At 50.1% G+C, this 22,500-nt stretch overlaps 3 protein-coding genes across 4 annotated transcripts in view; 2 read left to right on the top strand and 1 right to left on the bottom strand.

Moving 5' to 3' along the window:
* The window catches only part of LOC126573460 (UDP-N-acetylglucosamine--dolichyl-phosphate N-acetylglucosaminephosphotransferase), a 5,163-nt gene extending 4,454 nt beyond the window's left edge, over positions 1-709 (bottom strand). The window contains exons 1-3 of the mRNA XM_050233608.1: positions 447-709; positions 261-381; positions 1-198 (exon numbers count right to left, since the gene is read on the bottom strand). The exon at positions 1-198 is cut by the window's left edge and continues 251 nt beyond it. Coding sequence (XP_050089565.1) covers positions 1-198; positions 261-381; positions 447-640 — 513 coding nt within the window. The 5' untranslated portion in view covers positions 641-709. The remainder of the gene's footprint in view (positions 199-260; positions 382-446) is intronic.
* Positions 710-1,039: 330 nt separating this feature from the next.
* LOC126573465 (clavesin-2-like) lies at positions 1,040-15,891 on the top strand. Of its 2 annotated transcripts, none has more exons than XM_050233613.1 (3): positions 1,040-1,729; positions 11,208-12,086; positions 12,169-15,891. In XM_050233613.1, exons 2-3 carry the CDS (start codon positions 11,487-11,489, stop codon positions 12,718-12,720), a joined length of 1,152 nt encoding a protein of 383 aa, XP_050089570.1. In that variant the 5' UTR covers positions 1,040-1,729; positions 11,208-11,486; the 3' UTR covers positions 12,721-15,891. The 2 variants fall into 2 exon arrangements, with proteins under 2 accessions (XP_050089570.1, XP_050089571.1); XM_050233614.1 differs by having other exon boundaries at positions 1,068-1,102.
* A 5,706-nt stretch (positions 15,892-21,597) lies between these two features.
* Positions 21,598-22,500, top strand: part of LOC126573450 (zinc finger protein 7-like) — a 1,581-nt gene continuing 678 nt past the window's right edge. The window contains exon 1 of the mRNA XM_050233597.1: positions 21,598-22,500. This exon is cut by the window's right edge and continues 678 nt beyond it. Within this exon, the coding sequence (XP_050089554.1) occupies positions 21,619-22,500 (882 nt within the window). The 5' untranslated portion in view covers positions 21,598-21,618.

The raw sequence follows: 22,500 nt of genomic DNA on the forward strand, positions 1-22,500 counted from the left end.
ACCGAGCAGCGGATGTACTAGCTTCGGCAGCAGCACGGTGGTTGAATTGAAATTGGTGTAGTACACCATGAGCAGCGGTAGCGAAGCAACAGTCGGCAGGTACAGCTTATCGCGCCATCGCAAATTTAACACGTCATCGGCAAACCCGAGTAGAATCATACAGCAGATCGACAGCATTGCGGCGACGAATTCTACAAACTAACGACAAGGGACAAGCATTAATATTGAACATCGTGGCCACACCTCGATGTCTGCAATACCTTATCATGAGGAAAGTTGCCCGCTATGTTGGTAGAAAAATTACGCAAAAACGGCACTGGAATGAAGAGAAACAGCGACACCAGAAACACGCAGCCCGTGACAACGCCGAATGCTTCGGGGCTGGAAAAGAAGGGTCCCAAAGATGTTAAAACAGAATTCCATTGCGGCCTGAGGATTGTACTTACATTTTGGGTTTCGATTTCTTGTTCATATCGATCCCGTAAAGATTGGCGTTGATGAACATGGGCTTCATCTTCGGAATCAAACTGCGCCCGGCGAAAAAGGCACCGACGGAAATGGCTCCATTTACCAGCAGCGGCACCGGTAGGTGCACCGTTTGGCCGAAAACCGTAAACTCGAAACAGTGTACCAGCGTCATTTTAAAGTTTCCTTATCCTAGTTAGTCGGTAAACGAAAGAAATGCGGTCAATGAAACCGTGGAACCGCACTAATCAGCTGTTCAAATTGTTTATATTTGTTGTGCCAGCGTCATTCGGCGACACGCTTCGATTTCAAGAGAATACTTTGCTTTTGAATTCAAGCAAACTCACCGATTGGAAAAGACTCATTTATATCTGTATTCAAAAAATTAAAAGATAATTAATAACTCCACACAATGTGTTAATCGAGGTCCTACATGATCGCGAACGGTGATGCCTGTTATGCGGTTAAAGGACGATTATTTGACGACACATTTGCCCATAGTGGGCAGGCTATGTGGGAACGTGTGCTCGCCATTGGCTCCCATGTGCTCTTCGATTCAAATGTTTGAATGACTCCGCGCCGTGCAGTTCCGTGTAGCTCCTCGCGGCGGTAAATCGTGATCAAGTGATCGGATCGTGTAAGTGGCGGCCATCGCATTCAGTGAAATCATAAAAAAAAACGTAGTGCTACCGCGCAAAACAGCTGTGCAAAAGTGCTGTGCGGCATTCTGGGTGAATCGGATACGGAATAAGGGTTAGATGTGGTGATTACAACCGGTTTCAAACCACCAAGTTGTGCAATTTGTGGATAAAAACGCGACGTTTGTTGTGGCTTCGGCGAGTGCCGGCCATCTGCTCTTCTCTTGTTCATTCGTGTGCGCGTGTGTTTATCATTGTGAGATTCGTCTTCTTTCCGGTCAAACCGGCTCCTCTGCGAGGGGGGGCTAACTGTTGTTAAATCGAATCTCGTGCAGGTATTACCCGGTACGTGATTTCCTCTTGCCCATTGTGAGTGAGGCTAGTGAAGGAAAAGTGGACGCACGGCGGGAAATCGGTTTGTCGGAAACGCAAAGCCTACCGCCATCGTCGAAGTGCGCACGTTTGCAAGCACGAGCTGCGGTGACGTCGTTGGGAGTGTATGGTGCAACACAACAACTCCCCCGCCTACTACGCGTGGTTGTAATAGTTTCGGGCACGTTGTACATCCAGCCAGTGTTGCATAAACTGCCTAGCGAGCCTCCCCATCTATCACCAAACATCGGCAGGTAATTACCGTCAAGTCGGCAGTCCCGGAGCCACGGAGCCCCCGAGGAGTGTGTGGTAGTTTTGAGTAGCACCAACTCTAGTTGGCTGTTGCTTGCCCTAGCCACATGGTTGGTTGGAAAATGTTATCTAAAAAGTCGGCGGAAAAGGGTAATGGAAATGAAACAAACAGAACAGGCCAACAATAACGTAGTTGTATACGTTCGTGGATGCCTGGCGACAATCGGCAGTAGTGTGCTGTTGCTCTGTCGATTTGTTTACCCAACGAGCCCTAGCTGAACTCATCATCACACGCTTGGAATATGTTTTAGTTCCTCTTGATATCTTTTCTTTTGATTTTCACCAAAGGGATAGTCTAAATAAACTTTTCGCATGGTCGCATGAATCACCGAAATCTGGTTGTAATTAGATAAATTTATCGGTAAACACACCTCGACGAAATGCAAACACTAGCGCGTTAGGCCGACCTCGACCTACTCGATTTTGAAGTCAATGCCAGGGAAAAAGAAGAGAGAAGGCTAAGAAAACTCAACGGAACAAACCCAAAACCACGCTCACCAACATTCGCTAACAGGGATGTTGGTTCGGGCCGCCAACGCCGCCAGCGAGGTCGAACAAGAACAAAAACAAGCTTTCAACGTGCGCGCTCCGCAGCATCCACCACCATGATGATGATGACGGTGATGATCGCCGTGGAGTTCGTGCATTGAGGTGTGTGCGTGAAGTTGGAGCTTAACGCAGCCTCGGAATAATCATCCCCCCTTCCAACCAGCCAGTTCACGATTGATCGTTCCATGCGGCGAGATCGAGACCATCGAAACGAGAACGCGAACGGAGGGACGATCCCCACAACATGATGGGCTCCTTTCACGAAGCTAGATTTCTAATTGGGCTTGGGGCATGGAAGAGGCAGAATGAACGGAAGAATCTTGGGACTAAGTATGGATGATGAAATGATGAAAATGCGGACGCAACAAACGAACGAACGAACGAACGGACAAACTGACCGAAAATTGATGCCCCGCAGGCGAAGGAACGGCTCGGTGTACTCGCGGTCGTTCTGGAATGTGTAACCACCAACGGCTTTCCCTCTTTGACCGGCTCTTCGTACTGGACCTTTCGGCACCTTGAGATGATCGAAAAAAAACCCGGTTTTTAAACACTTTTTTCTGACCCGCGACACTCACTTTAGAACGCACGCGACACTCTAGCAAAAGCATAGGTTGCTATGTTGGATAATGATTTCCAAATTATTTGTCACTCTGCCAAGTTGGCTGCGAGAGACATCATGGCACCTTTTTGGGCGGTCGTTTTCCTTCTTTCCTCTCATGACTCTGGACGCCTACAAGGCGGGCATGCCCTCGACGCACATCTGGCTAAACTGTTAAATGGGTGGAAAATTGATTTTACTCCGGCTGTCCCGGCCTGTGCCACACTGACACTACTAGCGCGCGCTGTCGTCTAGCGGGCGCCACCCTTTGCCTTGGCGTCCGGCTGACCGATTTCCATAAGAATCCGATTTAGCTGGGCCTGCAGGCTGGCTGGCACGCTTTGCACATCGGGTTGGTAAATTGACCTATTTTATGTGCGACGATCATTCGTGTCAGCTCTTCCGCGTAACTACATTATAATACATGGCTGGAACAAAACAACGACGTCGTTGGATTCTCATCTTGTAGTGGCACCGCGTGCCTCTCCCCCATCCGGCCGTGGAAATCTGCATCGCAACTGGACACACTGTGCAGTGCAGTAATGTGATACCTTCACCATGATATCGCTTTTAATGATATCGCCATAATGAACCTGCGCCGCAAAGCGTTTGTAATCTGGGGCATAGGCGCGTGGATAATGGGTACCCTTCTGCTCGTCTTTAATGAGATTAATTAGGAGAGGGAACGCAAGAAGGACACTGGAATATGTAAAGTGCCCCCAGTTGCTCGGTTTAAACGACCGATTGTTGGCTTGTTCCGCTACTGGATAATGACTAAAGACGTTGGGATGGGTGGCAGATGTTTCCCCCTTCCCCCCAAAGAGAGAGAGAGAGACATTAAAATGAATCCATTGCCATTGCAAAGGAAGTCCGTCGCGAAACCTTTGTTTTGTGCCAAATGTCATCGTCTTAAATGGCAATAAATGGGAAGTCACTGCTTCAAGATGAATCTTAGATTAAGACTTCCCCGTTTCTGCAAACGGCGGCCAAGGTCAACCACCCGGAGTGCCGGAGGGCCTTCTCTGTGCCTTTGCACCCTGGCTGACCAGCCAGCAACGGAAGACGACCTTGACCATTTGAATGTTCGTCATAAAACGCCAAATCGTTCCCACCAAAAAAACTGCAACCACCATGCCATGGTTCTCAGGCATATCTTTTGTCGTGTTGGCCACACTTGGCTTCCGTTTCAGAGGTTGCACACAGCCTGACCTTTTTTGGGGGGAGAGTTTTTGGGGACACGAGAGATCTGTGTTGAGTTGAGACAACATGTTGACTGCTTGTCGCTGTACTTTTGCGCCTTACTTTTGCTACCGTCGCTGTGATCCATAGCAATGGACGATGGTTTCTATGGTTACGCTACGGTGCTGCGATGAAAGAATGAAACAGACGATGGATATGACCCACGGAGCCACCCCAGAGCATAGATCTATACCGATAGCACGAACGAACCGAGACAATGGCCAAAGAATGTTGAGTGATTTTCATTTCACACTTCACTGCTCACCGTAGAGCTACATGGCTAGCTGGCTGGCTATGCTGCTTGCTGCTTATGTGGTGCTTGGGTGCCCAAGGCAACAAGGCAATTACCCTCGAGCCCACCAATAGCCCACCCAACTTCCCAGAAGGTAGAACCTTGGAACCAAGCGCAAGTAAAGTGCAAATCCGGATCCGGAGGGTGATTAAAAGCTTCTAACTCGCAGATTCTCCTCCGATCCGATCTGCGCTGATCCGTAACGAATCCACGGTAGGATGCGCGAGAAGCCAAAGAACCGCCAGACTCACCTCAGGCCATCCACCTGAGCGTTGCCAGCGTTGCCATTATAAACACACACTCGATACTCGTGTGAGAACCTCCCCTACGGGACAGGTCCGCGGCGATACTCGGTTCCTCCGGGCGCGTCCACTGATCGAGCATCGAGGGTCGATCAAAAAGCACGCACCAGACACTGGCGTGAGGAGGTGTGTGGTTAGCTGCTGCAGGTACTGAGTCTCGTTATCGAGTTACACCGCCACGAACAATATCAAACCATGAACAACTTCACGGTGGTGGCTGGTGGTAGATCATGATCATCAGTGCGCTGTGTGGTGATGATGCAAACAAAGTTGCTCTTTCGCTCTCTTCCCCCTCCCAAACCATGATCACCAGGCTACCGTTCTCGCTATCAATTTGTGGCCAGCGAATGTATCGGTTCTAGATTGCACCGGGGTGGGGGTAATTACACCACGATTGGCGCCAATCGAGAGAAGCCGGTTGGGGCTAAAGATTCGCCACCAGAGCGTGTGCGGTCTGAACGACCTTGTCGAGCTTTGTGGCTGCTGCTGCTGCTGCTTTGAGCGTAGAAATGAAAGGAACCGCTTTGTCACCGCTAACCTGCTTCTGTGGCCGACAGATCAGCCGTCGTCGTTGACGTTGGTGATCTCTGCGCTCAGAAAGCTGTAAGGTTTCACATCTCCGGTGCTCCGGTGCCAGCGGCCGTTATTGCCTACGCACGCACCGCAGACACCGTCGTCACCGTCGGCATGATGTGTCACCTTGAAGGTTCATGAGTGAGCAAAATGAGCTGAGGCGAGATGGGTTCTGGGTAGCGGACTAGAGAGTAACCGGGCAGATCGCGACGATCGCCTTCTTTGTTTGACTCGACCACGGGCGTCGAGTGTGGATCCGTGTTTGACCTTCGCCATCTGGGTGGGGTAGAGGGGGAGGGTCGTTGTTGAAATGTGAATCATCGTATTACGTTCTCATGATTGTCTATGGATCCACGGCCACCACCACCAGCTGGCCAAGTGCGCGGCATTAGTTGAGAACATGTTCTCGTTCCATATCTCGATCAGAAGCAATCAGATCGATAGTTAGAGGTGATCGTCGGGCATGATTATGATGCTTTAAGCATCAACGGCCCCTCCTGACCACTTAGGGACATTTGTTCAGTTCAGGAGTTCAGTGTGTCTTTATTAGGCTCGATGTTAATCACTCCATCTACGGAGCAACGCAGTTGCCGGTCTCATACAGGCGCTCGTTAGCCCACGATCCCACGATTAACGATCGACGCGGGTTCCACTTTCCAGATAGAAGCGTGATCAAAGGTGCTTGATTGAGCTATACTGTGCCTCGGAAGGATTGTGAAAATGTTAGCAGTAGAACTTAGTTCTTTCGATTCTATCAAACGTTGGTGCCATTGTTTTGGAGGGAAGGTGCACAGTCCAACTTGTTAGGCCGTTTTAAAGTATAAACAAATTCCTTTAAGATGCAATCATGCTCATACTATTAACTGTAACATATTTTTTTCTCGGGTTAAAATGTCATGTTTTGTACCAGAAAATACCATTTTGCGGGAAGTTTAAAAATCTTCATTTATCCGAAGAAAACGGCTGCTAATAGTTATCAATTGTTAGTTTCATCTTATGGGGAATATGCTCTGACACAAATCATGTTTTTTTAATTGAACATCACCTCACTCTTTATGAAACTATCCGAGAAAATAAGTAGTTGCCTAAAATGTATCAAAAGAAACGTAGCTCTTTCAACATGGAAATCGAAAATTGCCTAGAAAATGGACAAAAGTAGTTACCAGCGATGGGCAAATACTTGAATCGATCTAATTGTTTTCTTGCTTTTAAAAAAATATATCATTTTTGTTACGCAAACAAATAAAAAAAAACTATGCTATAGACCTCTAATAGGTCAGCAATCTACCTACACGATCGATCGATCGCTGTCCAGTGATCGTGGGTGTCTCGTCGCTCGAATTGAAGCGATAGTGCGAACCCCCGGCGGAGAGCTTCAACTTCCTACACAATCCGAAAGTGCCCCAGACACATCCCCCGATCGTAGCCGTGGTAGCGTGTGGGTTGTGTGGCTTTCCAGTGCCACGATATGAAAATGGTGCATTTTATTGCCCCTCCCCTGGTTAAGTTCGATCGACAAACCACCATCGTCGTGGCAGAACACCGTGCTGCATACTGATCGATCGCGGTACCAATCGCACCACATTCCGCCGCGATGCACAACTAGAACGAACGCAAGGGACACCGGTTTCTCGCCGGGTCCGGTGCGTAAGGTGTCGTCGGTGTCGACAAACCAGCACCCGAGCGATCTTGATTAGAACCGGTGTACATAAATTGCAATTGGTGCTGGTGGTGTGTGCTGTAGGACGACCCCCGGAGGCCCAGCAGGTGCTGCAATCACTCACTCGCTCGCTCGCTCGCTCGCTGGCCTATGCTGTGCTGCGACATTGGCGACAGACAGTTACGCCACTTGGCGACGTTCCCCGGCATTCTTACGATAATATCCAGCTACTACTAGCAGCAGCAGCACGATGTCGGTAAGAATGTTTTTCTTTGTGCACGATTAACCGGTTTACCGGCATTGAGGATTACGAGGACAATCGAGGAGGATGGGGCCGCGTCCAATTAGTATGTATGAAATGCCGGGCGCGTAGCTTGGATATTGACTGAACTTTGGCCGGAACGGAACTCTGTCTCTGGACTTATCTACAGCGAGGCGACATCAAGGTGTGTCTAGCGCCCGGGGGCCGATAAATCCAAAGAGTCACAGGAAGGTGCTGGTGCCGCTTTGGTATCTGAAACACGTGGTTCACCTGTTGTTCACGTACACATACCGAGAACCGTCTAATCTTATCAGTTTGTTTGATAAAAATTGTGAAAAAATCCCCCACCTCGATATCGATTCCTGCTTCTCGTTGGAGAAAGTTGTTCCTTCCGTTGGGGCTGTGCATCTAAAGATAGCATTTTGAAACTCATTAGAGGTGGGTACGGGGTTGCAAATGATGGCTTTCGGTTGCCAAACAGTAGTTCAATCATCAATCGATAGCATCGATCATCATCGATCTGTCGGGTCGGGTGTGGTGTGCTTTCGCAACTCTTTCGCATCATTCATCCACATAATGAGCCGCGTGGTTTACATAAACTTATGGTGATGCACTTCCGGGCTGGGTGAGGCACAGAGAGAGACTGAGAGCCACACCTAGCCCGAAAGGGACCGAGTAGTAGTAGTCGTCGCCATGGGGAGCGATCGAGTAAGCCGAGTGGATTTTCACTTCCAAGCTAAAGTCAAATCGATTTGTCAAAGTTCGTTTGGCGCCGTTTGGGTGGTGCCAGTGCTCGACGATGAGGCGTTGCCGGTGCGCCACTAGAAAGCAGCAGGAATTAGGTGATGGTGGTTGTGCACTCATTTCTTTCTACACCGTTTGCCACCAAACCTCTAAAGAGCATTGTGTAGCCACGAAACCACTAGGGAATTAGTCGCAATGTGTCAATCGGATCGAAAAGAGACTTTGGGCACATGGTAGCGGGTCTGGTAAATGCTTAAGCTAGTCCCATAAACCAGCGCTACCGAAATAAAAGAACAGATTAAAATTGAGACTTTCGTGGAGTTGAACGAAAAGTCTTAGCCAACCAATGGTCACAAATGGTGACAAATAGCATGAGCGACAACAATAACTTTCAGTTATTGCTGTGACCTATTTGTAAAGGGAAAAGGGGGAGGATGACCGGCCCCAAAAAAAGAAAATGGGAACTCATATACACAAGCACCGCCAACTGCTACTACGTCTGACAATGGGATGACTATTTCAATCCACTGAATGGCCAGACAGCAGGCACAATGTGGGCCCGATGTTTTGCGACATTTTCGAAGGTTCGGGGTGCGTAATTCATCCCCAAAAAAGGGTTGGCACAATGCCGAATCGCCCTCAGTCTGGTGGTGGTGGTGGTCACTGCTCGTTTGGGGCTTGTTGGAGGACCTGCAACATGATCCAGTTTCTGCCCGCAAATGGCCCTAGCTGCTCGAAGTCAAAACCATATGCGAGTTAAATGTTTTGAGATTTAAACTTTTTTCTTTTCCTAGAATCAAACTGCAAAAGCACATGCACATACTGGATGCGTCACGGAGAAGCGCTACGGCCATATTTCAACCAATGCAAATCGTCATAATGATAATGATCACTAAAAGGATGAGCCATACATTTAGTCCCACAATAAATGTAACTCTCGTCGTTGCACCATTGCTCGCAACCACCATCTGTGTGGTCCATTTAGTCGTAGGTTGCTGGTCTGCTCTGCTAATGTGACTGCTCTTCCTCCTCGCTTAGCCATATAATAAATAAGCATTCAGCTACAAACCCCCTGAAGCAAACCCATCGGCGCCAATGGCCATTGACGATTGACAACCGCATAAAGTGGTGCGAGTGGTAGTTGGGGTTGGGGTTTCACATTGTACGCGGTGCACGCTGGTGCTGGTGCTGGCTAGTTTCCATATATGAGAAGCAATTTCTGGCTCACCATCGGCTGCCTGCTACTGCCGTTTTGCACATCGAGTGCCATCCAACTGGCCGTGATTCATTGCAAGGAATTGCGGGCCACAAGTTGCGGCCGTTGTAAACATGTATGGAAGCAGCGAACGCAGCAGCAGCAGCAGCACCACCGCTGACTCATCCACAACCGTCCGGCGACATGTGGGGACATGTTTGGAAGCTCCCAAGTCCATAACCGGTTCGCGGTGGACTGCGTGAACTTTCTAACGTTGCCGTGCTTATCTGGGGAAGGAGACGAACGAACGAGGTTTTTAGTTTTAGTGGCCTTAGTGGTGGATACAATTAAAATACAGTCAAAATGCAAATTTTGGTGCAGAGTGTCTCCACAATCTTCAAATCGGGTAAAATATCACTCAACTTGCGAAGAGGGGGCGACGCGTTGTTTTAGCGAGACTGTCGCGCAAACGATAAACAAGGTTTAAGAGACAAGGCGATGATCTCATTTGGCGATTCCGCTGACACAACAGCTGTGTGAAGAGACGGAGTGGAACAGAATCCACATCACATCTGCATCACCTCACGTTCATTCGTTTTTTTTTCGCCCAGATTATTCGCCAAAATGTTGCCATTCAAACGAAGTGGTTCTAATCCTTGGTTCTACTCGGCCGGATTTCAAAATAGGTTATAATTAAAAAGAAATAAAAAGAACCTTGAACAATTCAAGTCCTTCCAATCAAACCGAAGCGGTACAACTCAATCAAACAGAACCCCGATTGGCCAATTAACGGCTGCAAAGCAGCATGATTAGTATGCAATTTTTCTGCTTCTTTTTCACAGAACCGTTCGGTGAGGAATGGATATTTAAAATATTGCGAAGTATCGATCAAACTTTGCAGCATGTTGCAGTGGACGGACGGAACGAAGCCGCGGTTCGCGAGATTCCTTAGAAAACTCATTAACCACTCGGTCCGGTGTTGTTTGGGTGCGCCTGGTCTGTTTCAGCAGTGGCAGCGTCGCGCCTACTGAGGACATCTAATAAACTTTTGCAGTAAAACACAACATCATCCCATGGCGTCGTGTAGCGTGGGGGCAATAAAGTCAATTGTTTCTTTTTTCGCTTGCTTCATTAACTTTCCGCACGGACATCTGCAGTATTTGCGATGCGACAGTCCTGGAGTAGTAGTGCCCAGATGGAAGTAGGCACAGGCTGCAGTATGAAATGTGGTTTCCCCATCATTCATCCAAGTGCACTGTTGCATTGCCACGCCACTCTAAACATACCTCACGTGCACCAAAACCAATTTAAGGGTAACATAATTGACCAGAGCCTGTTCCATTACCGATTTCCCATTTTAATGCATCGAAAGAGTGGTACTCGTGTTGTGAGATGCGATGACTTGCCTTAAAGTTCCGTCTAGTCGAAGGCCACAAGTGACAAAGTGCAACGGAGCAACAGAAATAGATTTGTGGTCGATCGTGCCGGTGCCACGCCATCATCAACGTTGCCTCGCAACCAATCATGATTTTACTTCAATGGCAGCATGGCCTACTGGGTGCAGTTTTTCTTCTAACATCCAGCAAACCACCAGAGTGGTTACGAGGGCTTTTCCTTCGATAGTTGTATGGTGGCGAAACGGTGCGCACGAACGACTTGTTGCGCTGCGATAACTCTGTCGGTGTCGGCGGCTTCGAAGCGCTAGCGGATTTGTTATCTTTTGTGACGTGGCTTTTCAGTCGAATAAACATTACTTCCGGTGTCACCTCTTTTCGCTGGAATGCGAATTGTGTAATGTTTATACCGGGGGTGCCCTGGATGAATAATCAACCACCAACCGCCCCCTCCCGCGTTCGTTTTCGTTGCAAAAACGCTTCGCAAGCCTTTCCGATAAACTCGGCGGATCAAGCCCAAGAAGGCAAACAGATTTTACGACACCATTCGTCCATTTATCGTTTTAAGAATAATCTTATCGGTGTTATCTTATTTTTTTTCAATTCCAGAAATCGATCGTGACTAGAGATGGTGGATTGGTTGCGTCGAACGTAGAGAGAGAAATAAAACGTTTGTGATCTCCCGAGATATGCGCTCCGAGAAGACGGTGCCGAGTGATAAACGTTGCTCGAGCGTGGCCAGCACGGCTTGATTGCAGTGGAAACCCACGGAACAGGTTCTAGAACGAGGCGGTGCAAAGAAGTGATCTAGAACGAACGCAACCGTCGTCTTTCGGACGGTTTCGCATATTAAGTTTCCCGAGCGACGTGATACCGGAACGGCAAAACATGTCGGATATCTGTGACTTTGAGTGGTCCAACAATCGGTACCGCCACAATCTGACCATCTCGGAGCTAAAGATGGGATTCAATCGAAACGAACCGACCGATCGCAGCCGTGCACTGATCGCCCTGAAGGAGCTGATCGGAGCGAGCCGCGATTACGCGCTCAAGGACAAATCTTGCTTCCAGGATGACGAGTTTCTGTTCCGCTTTCTGTACGCCCGCAAGTTCAACGTCAACGAAGCGTTCCAGCTGATCATCAACTACCACGCGTACCGGCAGCGCAATGCCGTGCTACTGCAGCGCCTTTCCGTCCTAGACGAAACGATACAGATCGCCCTACGGGATGGGTTTCCGGGTGTGCTACCGAATCGCGATCGACGGGGCCGCAAGGTGCTCGTGTTCTTTACCGCCAACTGGGACTACGCGTCCTACTCTCTAGTCACGGTGTACCGGGCGATGCTGCTGACGATCGAGAAGCTGCTCGAGGACAAACAGAACCAGGCTAACGGTTTCATTGCCATCGTCGACTGGACCAACTTTACGTTCCGCCAGTCCTCGAACCTGAACCCGAAAGTGCTCAAACTCATGATTGAAGGTTTACAGGTGAGTTGCACCCTTCCTGATCGACCCATCCGACGGGCTCATCTGATCGGAAGACACCGTTTTCTTCTCTTCACCTCCGCAGGATTGTTTCCCGGTTCGGTTCAAGGCGATCCACTTCATCGGTCAACCGTGGTACGTCGAAGCAGCGCTCGCTGTCATTCGGCCGTTCTTGAAGGAGAAAACACGCGATCGGATAAAGCTGCACGGTAGCAATCTGTCCACGCTGCACGATTGTGTCGCACGCGACATCCTACCGACCGAGCTCGGTGGGGAGGGGCCAACGTTCAATCCGCTCAACTGGTACCACGAGCTGCTCGAATCCAGCCAAACCGTCACCAAACCGGCCCCATCGTACTGCTTAAGTCAACCGCAGATCTACACCAAAACGCCGGCCCAGTTCGTGCCCGGAGTCGGGGAACACCGGAAGGGTGATCTTTCGCCGGTCGGGCACCCCTCCTCACCTTCACCATCGCCACCGTCCTCGCTTTCGTCGTCGCATGGTGCGGAGTTTCTTAAAGCGGCCACCAAGGCGGCCGCCGTCAAGATCGGTGTCCTGACGGCGAAGGCAAACGATCCGGCCACCAACACGCTACTCGGTGTGACGACCGGTGCCGGCGGTGGGTGCGATTTGTGACGCACAACGCCACCGATCGAGGCGCCGCCAAAAGACTGGATCGTTTCAGTGGCCACCGATGGTAGTGGCCACCGGCGACGGCCGCACTGCGCCATGATGATCTCATATCAGGTACGGCAACAATCGTGGTGGTAAAAGGGCGAAACGGTGACGCACAGGGTTTTGAGAAAGTTGCTAAGGCGGATATGGCGGAAAGGCCGGGTGAAAAGCGTTCTTCCTAAAGCCGAGCTAGGGACTAGGGAGAGTTAATCACATTCCATTACCTTCGCAAGATAAGACATGACATACCCCCCCTTAACCCATCATCATCATCATCTCGTGCAGGGAAGATGCAGCCTTCTATCCCTACAACCAACATTGTTTTCCCCCCACCATTCCGAGAGCACTCGACGAGAGTCCTTGGAGCAGTTGGGTCAAGGTTGCCTTTGCTTCCGGATCCCGTTCGCCTTCTACGATCATGCGACGATCCATTTTTCTTCTTTTGTGGCGGCGTTGTACGTCTTCCCCAGGGCCAGGTGGTGCTGGGTGGAATGGAAATAGTTCAGCTCCATGACTGTCGGGAGTTCCTTTTTCGACGGCGACGGCGACAAGCTGCGAGTCATAATATGGCACTGTTGTGTGCTTGGCGATCGAGCCACACGATCATTGCGGTCAGTAATGTGACACCGTTGCATTTGCGGTCGATACCCATGTTTGGGGTTGGACGGAGAAAGGCCGAGGGCACCGACGCACCACCAAACCCGTTTGCTGCTTCATGGCCAACTTGACTTACTTTTGACAGGTGTGGTGCGTATTCTACAGAGACTGTAGACTAGATTGTACGGAGAAGGGTGGAGTATGCTGGAATATAGAGGTTCACATCATTTTGGAGCATTTTATGGCAGTGTAGCGGAAAGGTATTACACAGAAACAGTTCTAAAAAAACGCCAAAACACCACCAAAACATTTTAAACCCAATTACTTCACTAACTGCAGAGTACGTGGAAATGAAATTTGTGAAATTTTCTTCGACTTGACAGCTTAGCTTACTTTGATCAAATATTCTTTCAACCCCAAACCCGTCGCAAAACTCGATAACGCACCACAAACACTTGCCTTGGGGTCTCTCCTCCTAGGGGATAGGGCTTTCATGCATATTTAACGTTCGTTTGCACCGTTGGGAGACCCTAGGCCGGACGGTGGATTGTTCCCCGGTCATACATATGCGTCACACGGCCCCTTGCACGAACTTTGTGGTCAAGCAGGGCACAACGCGGCTGCTACACACGCTGCACGCTGCCACCGTTCGCCATTCAACCCATTGAGCAGGTGGCGCCATTACACAGCTGCTGCGGCTGTCCCTTGGACACAAACTGGACCCTTCGTTAAGCGACTACCACATACAGGCGCTCCCAACCACAAACACACACTGCTGGCACCTTGATTGCGGATAATCGATCGATCGGCATCGTCGCCGTCGTCGTCGTCGTCGGTTGTTGTTTGTGGCGCTCGATTCCTGTCGACGCATTTTCTCCCTACACAAACTCACACACCGGAGACAGAAGAATCGAAGGAGGAAGAGCAGTAATGGCAGCAATTATGCCAGCAAAAAAAAGGGGTGTGTGGGGATATTAATTTCCATTCGAACGGGAACGTCGAGGGTCCAAATATCCCTGATTTTGCAATTGCCACACGGTGCCAAGCGGTAGCGTAGAATGCAGTTTCGTTTGCCCCGAAGGTTGTGCAAAGTGTTGTGACTCTTTAATTATTTCATGATCATCGGCAACAGTCCGGTGGCAAATCCTTGCCTACGTGTTTTTCATCTTCTTTTCCTGTGCTCTCACCGTCTTTTTTTCCACTCGCGTCTCGATGGCGACCACCTTGGCATGCTTTACGATGCTGCATTTAATTGCATCCCGCGTCACGATAATTATGGGCCATGGCTTGGGCTCTGTGAAACCAGCACACCCATACAGTGGCGATCCAACTATTGTCCTTCCCAGTGGCCAGGGTTCGTGTGAGGTTGATGTGACACTTTTCCACCTCACTTCCTGGAGGCGCATCCATCCATTCGTTACTTTGTATTGCGTAGGCCCCAAGCGCAGGCACTCGACTGTGGAAGATCTGGAAGCTGTAGGCCAAGTATCGTTTAGGATAGGGACAAGGGGGGGGGGGGGGGGGGGGGGGACTCATCAACTATCTTTCATCACACCTTCATTCAACTACTTCTTCTTCTTCTTCATCGAGAGGGTAAGACTTGTACGATGGTGATAGTTAGTAATGTAATGGCAACGAAAACACCAATTAACGTGAGGGGCCCATCATCGAACTTACCTTAACTTTTTCCACAACCTAAGCAGGCGGAACGAAATGGAAACATTATAACTTTACTCTATCGAAGCAGCTTTAATCCGTTAGTTTGATGCGTAATGCGGCATAATGCATGATTTACTTAAAGCACAACGGAGTATATTCAAGGCAAAGGAACGGGCACAGAGAGTGTGAGTGCAATGCGATTGCACTACGATCCTAGATAGATTGTAGCGATACTAAAACGGAATCCACATCCGAGAGAGAAAGAGAGAAGTGAGCAAAAAAAGGGAACAACGTGATGCGAAGAGACTAGAAATAAGACGACAAACATAAAATCCCCTCCCCCTTCTAATAAGAATATGGCCTTAGCAGCTGATGGAGCTGTTGTTCATAGGCGGAAACAAGTAGATTTCCTCTAATGTTAAGCAACGCTAGGTTAAGGATATTCATGATATTAGTTAGTTCTTGTTTTGCTCCTTGCTCGCTCACTCGCTCGCTTGCTCGTAGAAACTAACAGTAAATCCGGACCAGGACCAGGGACCAGGCATATTGGCATTGGGACGTCGTGTGGAAGTGTGCAAAAGCGCGTGGAAGCATTTTCTGCTATTAAATCAACAGTAATTTTGTGCCTTTTTCGCCCATTTCCGCCACACACATCGCCACTAAACGCACTCATGCGTGTTTTGCGATGAAGCATGATGAGTGTGTGCCGTGTGGGTGGCAGTGTTTTTTTTTTCGAGAAAGAAGCAAAGTGAGAAGGTGAGTTCCTGTATAAATAATGTGAAGCGACTCGAAAATTGCGCCGTGGAAAGAGGGCGATCGTTTAAAATGCATTTGTAAAATAATTCTACCGAAAAATAAAGCAAAATTTAAGCAGCAAACGACAACGCGCTGTCGATAGTGTAACTGTTTCACCGTGCATCGTGTTTTATTCATGGACCGCCCCGCCGGGTCCCAACCCACCGCGTAATCCGAAGCGAGAAAGAAAATCGGTCGAAGGAGGCTCAATAAAACACGCCTGGGGCCTGCTGGGTGACGTTCGCAGTGCAAAAGAGTAGGCCGTTCACCTTTTCGGAAGTGATTCATCCACGAACGCGTTGCATCGCTGCGATGCCAACTACGATCAGAATCTTGGTTTCTGCATCGTTCATTCCTCCCTCTGCACTGGGCTGCTCGATCCCACTTACTACGTTCGCGATCGTCAATCGAGATCGTCTTGCGATGTGATTGCCCCTCGTCCTCCGCGATTCGAGATGTGATCACCGCCCTCTGGCTTTAATGGCGGGCACAAAGAGGCAAAGACTGCCCTCGGTTGTTACCCCTCGGTGACTAAATGAGTCATCGACAGAGACAGGAGGCGTAGGTGCAGTGTGCGCCATTTTTGAATTTATTTTCTTTTTTTTTACCCCGGTCTAGCTTGATGCCCGCTGACCGTGAAACTAAACGAGGTTTTTCTTTTAGCCACACTGAGTGTATTATTTTGCTTATTCAGTCAAGGGTCAACGTACGGCACCGAGGGAAAATTGATGATTAATCAAATGAAAATTCGTGCGCACCCGGAGCACAAAGACGCGAATTTTCGGCGAGAAACAAGACAAAAGATCTACACCGAACTGCCCCATACGTGTGTGCAACGAAACAGATCGCAATGATTGCGGGCAACAAAGCAATAAAAAAGTACGATTGGAAATTGCGTCGCTGCCGGTCGTAATCGTGGAGTTTGATGAATGAAATGGCACTCGAGTCACGTTCGTGGTAGTGCCTATCAACCGTGAAACATCATTCTAAACGAATCCAAACAACCCAGAACGACGCAAAATCAAACAAGCGAACAAAACCGACAAAAGACTGCACCGATCGGAAAGCGACGAACCCGCTGGTACCATCGAGATGGGTGATTATGTTTTGATTCTTAATTCTTCGCAGGCGTGCGCTCGTGTAGAAGGTAAGTGAGTTTCGAAGGAAACACTTTTCTCACCTTCGGTCAGCAAATTCCAACCAGTGCCGGTCTCTGCACGGTACGATCGCCGGGCCCCATTCAACCGAAAGGGGCTCAAGATCAACGTGATCGAACCGTATCCGGTTCCAGCACTAGCAGCAGCAGCAGCAGCAGCAGCAGCAGCAGCAGCAGCAGCAGCAGCACGAGCGACAGCAGAACTGCCTTTCACTTTAGCTTCTTTCTCTCTGCAGAGAGCACGCAGAAGGCGCTGGCTGCGTAGTCATAATTCTTTGGGTTGGCGTGGCGTGGCGTGGCGTGGGTATCCTTGACAACTGGAAAGCGCAGTATGCCGGGTCGGGACCGAGTGACTCTGCTCACGCGAAAAGGCGACGCATCTGAGAACGAAACCGAACCGAAAACGGGCGAACCGGTGCAGGGCACGCTGGCGACCATCGGAAAGTACCGTGCTGACCTGTTTTCCGACCGGCCGGCCGGCACCCCCCCGGGGGCCGCAGCGCCCCCAGAGAGAGGAGTTTCCCTTTTTTCAGTCCTCTCCCTTCCTTGTTTGTCGTGCGCGCGAGGCCACGGTCCCCGGCAAAGAGGGAGGGGGGGGGGGGGTTTGTCAGGGATTGGGTGTGATCGCCGCTTTTTTTTTCTCTCTGCTCCTCCTGTCTCTTCTTCTGCTTGTTCTTGCCTTTGCTTTTGTCTCTATTTTTTCGCTTCACCTCTTTTGCCGTTTTGCTACCATTTTTAACCGACCCAACAGCGGCAACCGCGGGCAAGAGCTGATCGCGTAACGTAACGTTTGCGCTCAATTCGCGCGCGCCCGAACCACGTACCATCTGTCGGTTGCGTTGCTCCTGGTGCTCGCTGAACCACCATTTTTATGGTGGAGCGCAAGAAGAAGCACAGGGGAAAAGATGGCGAAGAGAAGCGAGCGCACAGCGAGCTGTGGCTGGCAGCATGAGTATCAGCAACATAATTCACAATGCCCGAGCACCGAAACAAAGCAAATGAAGTGCTCTCGTGCCCGTACTTATGCTGCGTAGCGAGCCGTAGCATACGCATGATGTTGTGGCCACGTAACGCACACGCATGGAGAGTTTCCGCTGAGGTGCAGTCCATTAAAGTGCACCCTTTTTTTCAGGTCCAAGGTCCAGGGATAATTAAAGACACGAGTCGTTTTTGCTGGCCAAACGTCTCCGATTCCAAAATCATGCCATCAAAGACTGCCATTAATAGGGAACGTTTGTTTTGCGGTAACCGCAGCGCAAAGTAGGCCTAGGCTTTTGAACCCAGCAGACGCAGGCAGGCTGGGTCACTATGGTGACAAGAGGGGCAAAGCAACGGTCTGCAAATTGCGATCAGCCAAAAACACACCCCGGGGGCCCGGTCTGAAAATCTGGTCCGGACGGACGGACGGACGGACAGGCGGACGACGTTCCCGAAAAACAACGCTCCACAAACAACCCTGAAACCGCATGAATGCGGAAATTGTTTTTAACCTGCGCCCATGGTTCGTGGTGTCCCCGAGCGAGAACCATCAAGCATTGTCGGTTGGATGGGTGGTTGGTTGGTGCAGCGAAACGGGAGGAAAAGGGCAAGACGAAAGCGTATGACGCTAATTGATGCTAATTAACGCTGGACGTCACTGGTGCGCCGGTGCTGGTGCTGGTGCCGGTGCGGTCAATCCGTTCGCTGGCAGAGGAAGGTGTGTATATCCGTTCGTACCGCGGATACTCCATGCTCCCCCCCCCCCTCCCCTCACCATGAAAGACAACGTTGACAAAACGTTAACGAGCGTCGTCGCTTCGGGATTGAGATGCTTGGAGATGAAAGATGGTGTTGCTAACGGAACTGCTGCCTTGGTGTCTGTCGTCTTGGGCTGGCCTGACCTGGGCTGCCATTTTGGAACTGTTTGGGTGCACAAATATCACGATTGAAATAACGTAGCAGCTCACGATTCGTCATGGGTTGCTTGTTGGCAACATCTAATGGAAGATCTGGGCAGCGCTTGATTTTAGGGTGATTTTGTACAAAATCAGTGATCAACAAATTGTTTTAAACACAACAAATAATAATTCATTTTCTAGGCACAACTCTCATTTGCATAAAACGTTTGTTTTTTTCATAGCCGTCTGATTTAATGTAGAGTAGAGAAGCGCTCCCCGAAAAACGATGCGCCATCCGCGGCCTTCGTTTCGTTCTGTATTCCGCGAGCATATGCCGGAAGCGCACCACATATGGCCACCATGATGCCACTGTTGCCGTGCGTGCATTATACTCCCTTTTGTTTATTCCGAGGGCGGGGTGCGTTTCCTTTGCGTCGCGACTAATTCCCGGCCGATGGTCGGTACCATTGTCGGTGGCCGTTGGCTGCCAGCCGGCTTGCCCCCGCGGGTCTAATCACCTAATCAAGCCATTTACCAGCCACCGCGGTGGTCACGGTCAAACCGCGATGGGTCAACAAACGGTGGACAAGAGGTGCCTCTTGAGACCGCGCACATCCGGCGTTTCGTCCGGTGGCACATCTGCATGCATGCCACCGCGAACGTCGATGAATCGTTTCCGTCAGTCGCGGTTCCGGTCTGCTCGGGCGCTGCGGAAAGATCCGAATTTCGCTTTAAAAAAAAACCCCCCGGCGAGATGGGGCGGTCCTATCTTTCGTGTGCTGACGTTGGGCGTAAGTTCATCGCACGCGAACCATCGGGTGGAACGGTAGCGGCCAGAGCGGCGTAGAGAAAGAAATGGAAAAAGTCCATATAGCGTCCACCGACGGTAACGGAGTGGTACCGCGTGGCTGCATCCAGTACCCGTGTGACCAGAACAAAACAAACGTAACCGTCGACAGCTGCCGTTTGCTGGAGCTCTTGCCAGTGGCCAGAAACGCAACGGTGCGTTACAGTATCAGCATTAGCACCCATATTGGCCTGGAAGGGGCGCTACCAAGCACTATGCTGCTGTTCTGCCTTCGTTCTTATGGCCCACCGCTCCCACCCCCCGTACACTGACCGTGTGTACAATGCGTGATCGTTGTCGGCCATCAAGCGCGAACGGTGCCATAACCCACCAACCGGCCGACCGGCTCAAGAAGTAGATGGATAATAACTTCCGAAACCTGTACACCGAACTACAAAGGAAGGAGGGACGCTGGGGCAACTGGCTTCTTCCATTCCATTTCTTCCGGTCGGGGCTGGGCATAGCGAGTGTGTCATATCGAACGCAGCAGCACCACCCTCCTTCCGGGCATAATATTTCTCCCGGGAAGGAAAGCTTTACAATCCGAGACCGGGGTGGAGCGCGTGTGCCGCGCAGACACAAAGTGACTACGTGAGGCACGTTTATAATGACCGTACACGTACGTTCGTACCCCTTGGATCCACGCTCGTTCCAGACAGCAGCAGCAGCTGGCGGTGGGCAGGAGGACAGGGAATCACTAGGCCGGAACGGAACCTTATGAGGAGTGCTACTTCCTGCAGGCAATGCTGAGAATGCGGTTTCTTTCTTCTGCCACCTAAACAAAGAAATTCAACAGTTCTCCTACGATGGGTAGTGAAGTTTTATTCTAAAAAAATATGTGTTGTAACAGTTTGTGTAATCGAACGTAATTCCAGCAATTGCTAATAATGATACCGCATCCTGCAACACGGAATGTACCACGCGTGGCCTCGAGTGTTGCAACAATGTTTCTTCCCCTGAAGGGACCTTCCTTTCGCAAAACATCCTTGAGAAGAACGTCGCGATCCTCGATCGAACGATCGCGCCCCGATCAATAAATTATGGCATGAAAATCGCCTGTCGCCCGTCGATGACGATGTCGGAGCATTTTCAATTTTCGGTCCTCTCGGCTTCTGCGTGCCCCACCTGCGGTCAAGGGAATTTGTGTCTCACCGACGACGATTACTTAATAAGAGCTTCCTCTTGTGTCCGTTTCTCTTCTGCTTCTTCGCTGGCGCATGATTGTGATTGGAAGAAATATGTACCGGTCACATCAAAGGCACCAAAGGAGAGATGGCCGCGTGTCTGCGTTCTGCTCTGTCCACCGGTACCTCGCGCCATCGTCGTCGTCACATGTATTTCGTTGGATGATGGATGTAAACAAAGCATAATTACAGGTTTTCAGCAACCAGCGTGCGGCCAGACTTCTCGCGGCACTTGGAGGCGAGGACAACGACCTTTGAAGGAAGCAGCACTAGGATGGACCGCAGTTACCGAATTTGCTGCTCCGCAGTGTGATCCGTGTTGCGTATGCTGCACTTTTGGAATCAAAGCTCCCCGGACAGTTAACCTGCATTGAGAATATTGCATTATCGCGTTGTGGTAAGCAAATTTACGAGTGTCACGTGTTTCCTACGCATCACGACGACTGATCGTGCCATTTCCAGAACGCCGCCATGTTCACGATCGATCGTGAGTAGTAAAACATTTCTGTTACAGCGTTGCTAAACAGAATAATCACAGAGCTAAACAATTAACAGGAAAAAATAAAGAAATTCGCCGACCGTTATTATTCAAAGCCAAAGAAATTTTGGCCACGTGTTTAGTCGTTTTGCCCTACTGTGATGTGAATTTTTTTTCATTGTGTTTTTCAAGCACAACAAACCAGGTTTCGAGCACAACAAAATGTTTTTCAGGACGTTCGCGAACAACTAAAATCCGTGGAAAAGATGGGTGATCCTAGTAAACTACCGGCGCCCTCGTACTACTACGTGCAGCCCTCCACCACCGGAGACGGAGAGGACGACGAGGATTTGTACGATTCCAACGGGACACTCATCACTTCCGAGTACCTGAACGACGCCGTCGCCAAATCGCTCTCCGACAAGTACACCCTGCTGTACGACTCCACCGATTGCCCCATCTACAAGTGCAATGAGTGCGATACCATCCTGCGCAGCACGGGACACCTGGTTGGCCACATTGCCGTGCACACGGGCGAGAATCCGTACAGCTGCAGCCTGTGCCAACGCGCGTTTTCCAACTCCACCCGGCTCAAGTTGCACCTCAAGGTTCACTGTATCATCAGAGCGAGTACCGGACTAACGGTGACACGCATCCGGAAACCATCGCCAGCGAGAATCACGATCACGACGGAACAGGAAAGCCCACCATCACCGGGAGAGACGGACCCGGATCGCACGTTTAGCTGTATCGAATGTAGCGAAAGTTTTCCAAAGGACAAGCTGTACCACCACATGAAGCAGCATTTGAAGGAGAAAAACATTTTCGATAAAAAAGGACACGATTGCTCACGGTGTGGTACGGTGTTTGATAAAACCACCAGCCTACTGCGCCATGCGGAAGAGTGCACCGGAGAACGCGCGTTTGATGTGGGTAGCGATTCGATCAAAGTAAGCTCCGAAGTGGAACTGGTACCGATTCGTAGGCCGGAACCGGGCGGGGACACAAACCCTATCGATGCCAATCCGATTCTTTCGGGATTGCTAATGCGGGAGCAGTGTCCTCCGGGTGGCCCGTTATCGTTGATTGCTACCAATGAAAGCGAACAACAGCTTCCAGCTACAGGAAAACAGGCGGTCGAGACAGCG

Source organism: Anopheles aquasalis, chromosome 2, assembly GCF_943734665.1.
Source record: "Anopheles aquasalis chromosome 2, idAnoAquaMG_Q_19, whole genome shotgun sequence".
NCBI lineage: Eukaryota > Metazoa > Arthropoda > Insecta > Diptera > Culicidae > Anopheles > Anopheles aquasalis.

Excerpts from the sequence above, each read along its gene's own strand:
- LOC126573465 (XM_050233613.1), top strand. The coding sequence starts at position 11,487 with ATGTCGGATATCTGTGACTTTGAGTGGTCCAACAATCGGTACCGCCAC. Across the intron at positions 12,087-12,168 it reads TCATGATTGAAGGTTTACAG|GATTGTTTCCCGGTTCGGTT; the intron begins GTGAGTTGCACC and ends TCACCTCCGCAG.